The sequence below is a fragment of the Triticum aestivum genome, chromosome 2D (assembly GCF_018294505.1).
Source record: "Triticum aestivum cultivar Chinese Spring chromosome 2D, IWGSC CS RefSeq v2.1, whole genome shotgun sequence".
NCBI classification, from domain to species: domain Eukaryota; kingdom Viridiplantae; phylum Streptophyta; class Magnoliopsida; order Poales; family Poaceae; genus Triticum; species Triticum aestivum.
The window spans coordinates 7859966-7867197 of record NC_057799.1 but is presented as its reverse complement, the minus strand read 5'-3'; the positions used below and the strand labels follow the sequence as shown (position 1 = coordinate 7867197).

Below are 7232 nucleotides of genomic sequence, written 5' to 3'. Positions count from 1 at the left end.
TGGAGGAGAACAGTTCTGTTAGTGAGCACATACTCAGAATGTCTGGGTTGCACAACCGCTTGACTCAGCTGGGAGTTAATCTCCCGGATGACGCGGTCATTGACAGAATCCTTCAGTCGCTTCCACCAAGCTTCAAGAGCTTTGTGATGAACTACAATATGTAGGGGATGGAAAAGACCATTCCTGAGGTATATTCGATGATGAAATCAGCTGAGGTAGAGATCAGAAAAGAACATCAAGTGTTGATGGTGAATAAAACCACTAAGTTCAAGAAGGGCAAGGGTAAGAAGAACTTCAAGAAGGACGGCAAGGGAGTTGCCGCGCCCGGTAAACCAGTTACTGGGAAGAAGTCAAAGAATGGACCCAAGCCCGAGACTGAGTGCTTTTATTGCAAGGGAAGTGGTCACTGGAAGCGGAACTGCCCCAAATACTTAGCGGACAAGAAGAAGGCCGGCAACACCAAAGGTATATGTGATATACATGTAATTGATGTGTACCTTACCAGTACTCGTAGTAGCTCCTGGGTATTTGATACCGGTGCGGTTGCTCATATTTGTAACTCAAAACAGGAACTACGGAATAAACGGAGACTGGCAAAGGACGAGGTGACGATGCGCGTCGGGAATGGTTCCAAGGTCGATGTGATCGCCGTCGGCACGCTACCTCTGCATCTACCCACGGGATTAGTTTTGAACCTCAATAATTGTTATTTAGTGCCAGCTTTGAGCATGAACATTGTATCTGGATCTCGTTTAATTCGAGATGGCTACTCATTTAAATCCGAGAATAATGGTTATTCTATTTATTTGAGAGATATGTTTTATGGTCATGCCCCGCTGGTCAATGGTTTATTTTTGATGAATCTCGAACGTGATGTTACACATGTTCATAGTGTGAATACCAAAAGATGTAAAGTTGATAACGATAGTCCCACATACTTGTGGCACTGCCGCCTTGGTCACATTGATGTCAAGCGCATGAAGAAGCTCCATGCAGATGGACTTTTGGAGTCTCTTGATTACGAATCATTTGACACGTGCGAACCATGCCTCATGGGTAAGATGACCAAGACTCCGTTCTCCGGAACAATGGAGCGAGCAACCAACTTATTGGAAATCATACATACCGATGTGTGTGGTCCAATGAGTGTTGAGGCTCGCGGAGGATATCGTTATGTTCTCACTCTCACTGATGATTTAAGTAGATATGGGTATGTCTACCTAATGAAACACAAGTCTGAAACCTTTGAAAAGTTCAAGGAATTTCAGAGTGAAGTAGAGAATCAACGTGACAGGAAAATAAAATTCTTACGATCAGATCGTGGTGGAGAATATTTAAGTCACGAATTTGGTACACACTTAAGGAAATGTGGAATAGTTTCACAACTCATGCCGCCTGGAACACCTCAGAGAAATGGTGTGTCCGAACGTCGTAATCGCACTCTATTGGATATGGTGCGATTTATGATGTCTCTTACCGATTTACCGCTCTCATTTTGGGGCTATGCTTTAGAGACTGCCGCATTCACTTTAAATAGGGCTCCGTCGAAATCCGTTGAGACGACACCGTATGAATTATGGTTTGGGAAGAAACCTAAGCTGTCGCTTCTAAAAGTTTAGGGATGCGATGCTTATGTCAAGAAACTTCAACCTGAAAAGCTCGAACCCAAATCGGAAAAATGCGTCTTCATGGGATACCCTAAGGAAACCATTGGGTATACCTTCTACCTCAGATCCGAAGGCAAGATCTTCGTTGCCAAGAACAGGTCCTTTCTGGAGAAGGAGTTTCTCTCGAAAGAATTGAGTGGGAGGAAACTGGAACTTGATGAGGTCATAGTCACCCCTTCCGAACCGGAAAGTAGCGCAGAGCGGGAAAATGTTCCTGTGGTGCCTACACCGACTGGGGAGGAAGTTAATGATGATGATCATGAAGCTTCGAATCAAGTTACTGAACTTCGTAGGTCCACAAGGACACATTCCGCACCAGAGTGGTACGGCAACCCTGTCCTGGAAATCATGTTGTTAGACAACGGTGAACCTTCGAACTATGAAGAAGCGATGGCGGGCCCGGATTCCGACAAATGGCTAGAAGCCATGAAATCCGAGATAGGATCCATGTATGAAAACGAAGTATGGACTTTGACTGACTTGCCCGATGATCGGCGAGCCATAGAAAACAAATGGATCTTTAAGAAGAAGACGGACGCGGATGGTAATGTGACCATCTACAAAGCTCGACTTGTCGCTAAGGGTTATCGACAAGTTCAAGGGGTTGACTACGATGAGACTTTCTCACCCGTAGCGAAGCTGAAGTCCGTCCGAATCATGTTACCAATTGCCGCATACTATGATTATGAGATATGGCAGATGGACGTCAAAACGGCATTCCTTAACGGCTTCCTTAAGGAAGAGTTGTATATGATACAGCCGGAAGGTTTTGTCGATCCTAAGAATGCTAACAAAGTATGCAAGCTCCAGCGCTCAATCTATGGGCTGGTGCAAGCATCTCGGAGTTGGAACATTCGTTTTGATGAGATGATCAAAGCGTTTGGGTTTACACAGACTTATGGAGAAGCCTGTGTTTACAAGAAAGTGAGTGGGAGCTCTGTAGCATTTCTCATATTATATGTGGATGACATACTATTGATGGGAAATGATATAGAATTCTTGGAAAGTATAAAGGCCTATTTGAACAAGTGTTTTTCAATGAAGGACCTTGGAGAAGCTGCTTATATATTAGGCATCAAGATCTATAGAGATAGATCAAGACGCCTCATTGGTCTTTCACAGAGTACATACCTTGACAAGATATTGAAGAAGTTCAGTATGGATCAGTCCAAGAAGGGGTTCTTGCCTGTATTGCAAGGTGTGCAGTTGAGCACGGCTCAATGCCCGACCACGGCAGAAGATATAGAAAAGATGAGTGTCATCCCCTATGCCTCGGCCATAGGGTCTATTATGTATGCCATGCTGTGTACCAGACCTGATGTAAACCTTGCCGTAAGTTTGGTAGGAAGGTACCAAAGTAATCCCGGCATGGAACACTGGACAGCGGTCAAGAATATCCTGAAGTACCTGAAGAGGACTAAGGATATGTTTCTCGTTTATGGAGGTGACGAAGAGCTCGTCGTAAAGGGTTACGTCGACGCTAGCTTCGACACAGATCTGGATGACTCGAAGTCTCAAACCGGATACGTGTATATTTTGAATGGAGGAGCAGTAAGCTGGTGCAGTTGCAAGCAAAGCGTCGTGGCGGGATCTACATGTGAAGCGGAGTACATGGCAGCCTCGGAGGCAGCACAGGAAGCAGTCTGGATGAAGGAGTTCATTACCGACCTAGGGGTGATTCCCAATGCGTCGGGCCCGATGACTCTCTTCTGTGAAAACACTGGAGCTATAGCCCTTGCGAACGAGCCCAGGTTTCACAGGAAGACCAGGCATATCAAGCGTCGCTTCAACTCCATTCGTGAAAGTGTTCAAAATGGAGACATAGATATTTGTAAAGTACATACGGACCTAAATGTAGCAGATCCGTTGACTAAACCTCTCCCTAGAGCAAAACATGATCAATACCAGGACGCAATGGGTGTTCGATTCATCACAATGTAACTAGATTATTGACTCTAGTGCAAGTGGGAGGCAATAATAAATGGTTATTATTATATTTCTTTGTTCATGGTAATTGTCTATTATTCATGCTATAATTGTATTGTCCGGAAATCGTAATACATGTGTGAATACATAGACCACAACGTGTCCCTAGTAAGCCTCTAGTTGACTAGCTCATTGATCAACAAATAGTCATGGTTTCCTGACTATGGACATTGGATGTCATTGATAACGGGATCACATCATTAGGAGAATAATGTGATGGACAGGACCCAATCCTAAGCATAGCATAAAAGATCGTGTAGTTTCGTTTGCTAGAGCTTTTCCAATGTCAAGTATCTTTTCCTTAGACCATGAGATCGTGCAACTCCCGGATACCGTAGGAGTGCTTTGGGTGTGCCAAACGTCACAACATAACTGGGTGACTATAAAGGTGCACTACGGGTATCTCCGAAAGTGTCTGTTGAGTTGGCACGGATCGAGACTGGGATTTGTCACTCCGTGTGACGGAGCGGTATCTCTGGGCCCACTCGGTAATGCATCATCATAATGAGCTCTATGTGACTAAGGCGTTAGTCACGGGATCATGCATTGCGGTACGAGTAAAGAGACTTGCCGGTAACGAGATTGAACAAGGTATTGGGATACCAACGATCGAATCTCGGGCAAGTAACATACCGATTGACAAAGGGAATTGCATACGGGATTGATTGAATCCTCGACACCGTGGTTCATCCGATGAGATCATCGTGGAGCATGTGGGAGCCAACATGGGTATCCAGATCCCGCTGTTGGTTATTGACCGGAGAGGCGCCTCGGTCATGTCTGCATGTCTCCCGAACCCGTAGGGTCTACACACTTAAGGTTCGGTGACGCTAGGGTTGTAGAGATATGTGTATGCGGAAACCCGAAAGTTGTTCGGAGTCCCGGATTAGATCCCGGACGTCACGAGAGGTTCCGGAATGGTCCGGAGGTGAAGAATTATATATAGGAAGTCAAGTTTCGGCCACCGGGAAAGTTTCGGGGGTTACCGGTATTGTACCGGGACCACCGGAAGGGTCCCGGGGGTCCACCGGGTGGGGCCACCTGTCCCGGAGGGCCCCATGGGCTGAAAGTGGAAGGGAACCAGCCCCTAGTGGGCTGGGCGCCCCCCCCATGGGCCTCCCCCCATGCGCCTAGGGTTGGGAACCCTAGGGTGGGGAGCTTCCCCCTTGCCTTGGGGGGCAAGGCAACCCCTTCCCCCCCTCTGGCCGCCGCCCCTTGCCCTAGATGGGCTTTGGCCGCCGCCCCCCCCTCCCAGGGGGCCTATATAAAGGGGGGGAGGGCAGCAACACACAGCCTTGGGCGCCTCCCTCCTCCCCTGCAACACCTCTCTCTCTCTCGCAAAAACTCGGCGAAGCCCTGCCGCAGACCCGCTACATCCACCACCACGCCGTCGTGCTGCTGGATCTCCATCAACCTCTCCTTCCCCCTTGCTGGATCAAGAAGGAGGAGACGTCGCTGCACCGTACGTGTGTTGAACGCGGAGGTGCCGTCCGTTCGGCACTCGGTCATCGGTGATTTGGATCACGGCGAGTACGACTACGTCATCCACGTTCATTGGAACGCTTCCCCTCGCGATCTACAAGGGTATGTAGATGCACTCCTTTCCCCTCGTTGCTAGTATACTCCATAGATGCATCTTGGTGAGCGTAGGAAAATTTTAAATTATGCTACGATTCCCAACGGAAAGGGGCAAACCCAGCACAACCCCTTGCCAGGTCTAGGCCTAACGCCGCCAGTAGCAGCACCAGTGAACGCCAAGTTGCAGCATCAGGACTGGGCGGTTCAGGCACCCCTCAAACGCAGCCGTCGCAAAAGTATTTGGGTGAAGCTCTCGTTCGCCACGGAAAAGCTCGTCGTGCGCGGGTGTCCGGCAGCGCTGCGGGAGAGGAGGTCGATGCCGACGACCTCACCGTTGACCAGGGGAAAATGCGCACGGCAGCAAAAAAAAAAAGGCCCTGTCGTGTAGTGATGAGGACTGGAGGGAGAGGAAAGAGTAAATTGGGCATGCGGCAGTTGGAAGACAGGCTGCCAAGGAAAACGCGCAAGGGGATAAGGGGATGTGGGCAGTGAGGTGGGCCATAATTGTGTATGTGGCTGTGTGGGATGTGACAGCGCATGGTGCGACCGGCACAAGACTTAGCCGGTCGCCCGGTCTAAAACGTTTTCGTTATTAATAATAGGTATAGATAGATAATACTTTTTCGGTTCGAAATTATTTGGCGCTCAATAGATGTAGCTAGACTTATTTATACTACGTCCATAATTAAGTGACGCTCAAACAGATGTATCTAGCACTAAAATGGCTAAGTACATCTGTTTAAGCGTCTAACTAATTTCGGACGAAGGTACTATACCCTATCTCTGTATATGTATCATAATATAAGAAGTTTTCTTAGACTGACAGTGTCAAAGAAAGTCCTATATGTTGATACAAGAGGGAGTAACAGATTGATAGATTGAGTTGCATGCGTTGACCACCTTAATTCTCTCTGGACTGGAGCCGGTCCGACAGTACACTACAAAAGAGCATATTCTCGGCAGGCTCTACGAAAGAATGGCTTCCAAGACGGCGGCCACCATCCGGAGCGACGGCGGCGTCCACGCTGATCAATCTGTTGCATCGAAAAACAAAGGCAGCCCCACCTGCGGGGACGTGGCGAAGCCGAGCTGCGAGCATAGGTACGACTACGAGCTCGTCGGCTACGACGCGCTCCCGGCCTTCCTGAAGCACGACGAGTTCATGCTTGACCACTACCGCAGCGAGTGGCCTGTCAAGCAGGCGATCCTCAGCGCCTTCACCCTCCACAACGAGACGATCAACGTGTGGACGTAGGTTCCGTGAGCCTTCCCTAATGTCACACTTGATCAAAATATATCTCACGTCACGTGTGCTCTTCAACGAAACCCCGCAGGCATTTGATCGGCTTCTTCATGTTCCTCGCGCTCACTATGTCCGTCTCGTCGGCGGAGCACGGCCGGGTAGCGCGGTGGCCGTTCTACGCGTGCCTGTGTGGCGCCATGTTCTGCCTGCTGATGAGCAGCGGGTGCCATCTGCTGGCGTGCCACTCGGAGCGTGCCACGTACGTGCTGCTCCGGCTCGACTACGCCGGCATCACCAGCCTCATCGTCACCTCCTTCTACCCGGTCGTCTACTACACCTTCCTCTGTGACCCCTTCTCCCGTACGCTCTACCTTGGCTTCATCACCATCTGTGGCGCTGCCGCTGTGGCCGTCTCACTGCTGCCAGTCTTCCAGGCGCCTGAGCTACGGTGGACACGCGCTGCGCTATTCGCGTGCATGGGCGCGTCCGGCATCGTGCCCATAGTGCACAAGATGCTCGTGTTCAGCGCACGACCCGAGGCGGTGCTCACAACAGGTTACGAGGTGGTCATGGGGGTGTTCTATCTTGCCGGCGTGTTGGTTTACGCCACGAGGGTGCCAGAGAGGTTTATGCCGGGAATGTTTGACCTCGTCGGGCATAGCCACCAGCTGTTCCACTTGCTAGTCATCGCCGGCGCTTACGCGCACTACCATGCCGGCCTCGTTTACTTGAGTTGGCGGGACAGGGACCAGTGCTGA

At 49.6% G+C, this 7232-nt stretch overlaps 1 protein-coding gene across 1 annotated transcript; it reads left to right on the top strand.

The window, feature by feature from the left end:
- Positions 1-6207: 6207 nt before the first annotated feature.
- LOC123055452 (heptahelical transmembrane protein 4-like) lies at positions 6208-7232 on the top strand. The gene is made up of 2 exons (XM_044479473.1): positions 6208-6482; positions 6566-7232. The coding sequence occupies exons 1-2, from the start codon at positions 6208-6210 to the stop codon at positions 7230-7232; spliced, it is 942 nt and encodes a 313-aa protein (XP_044335408.1).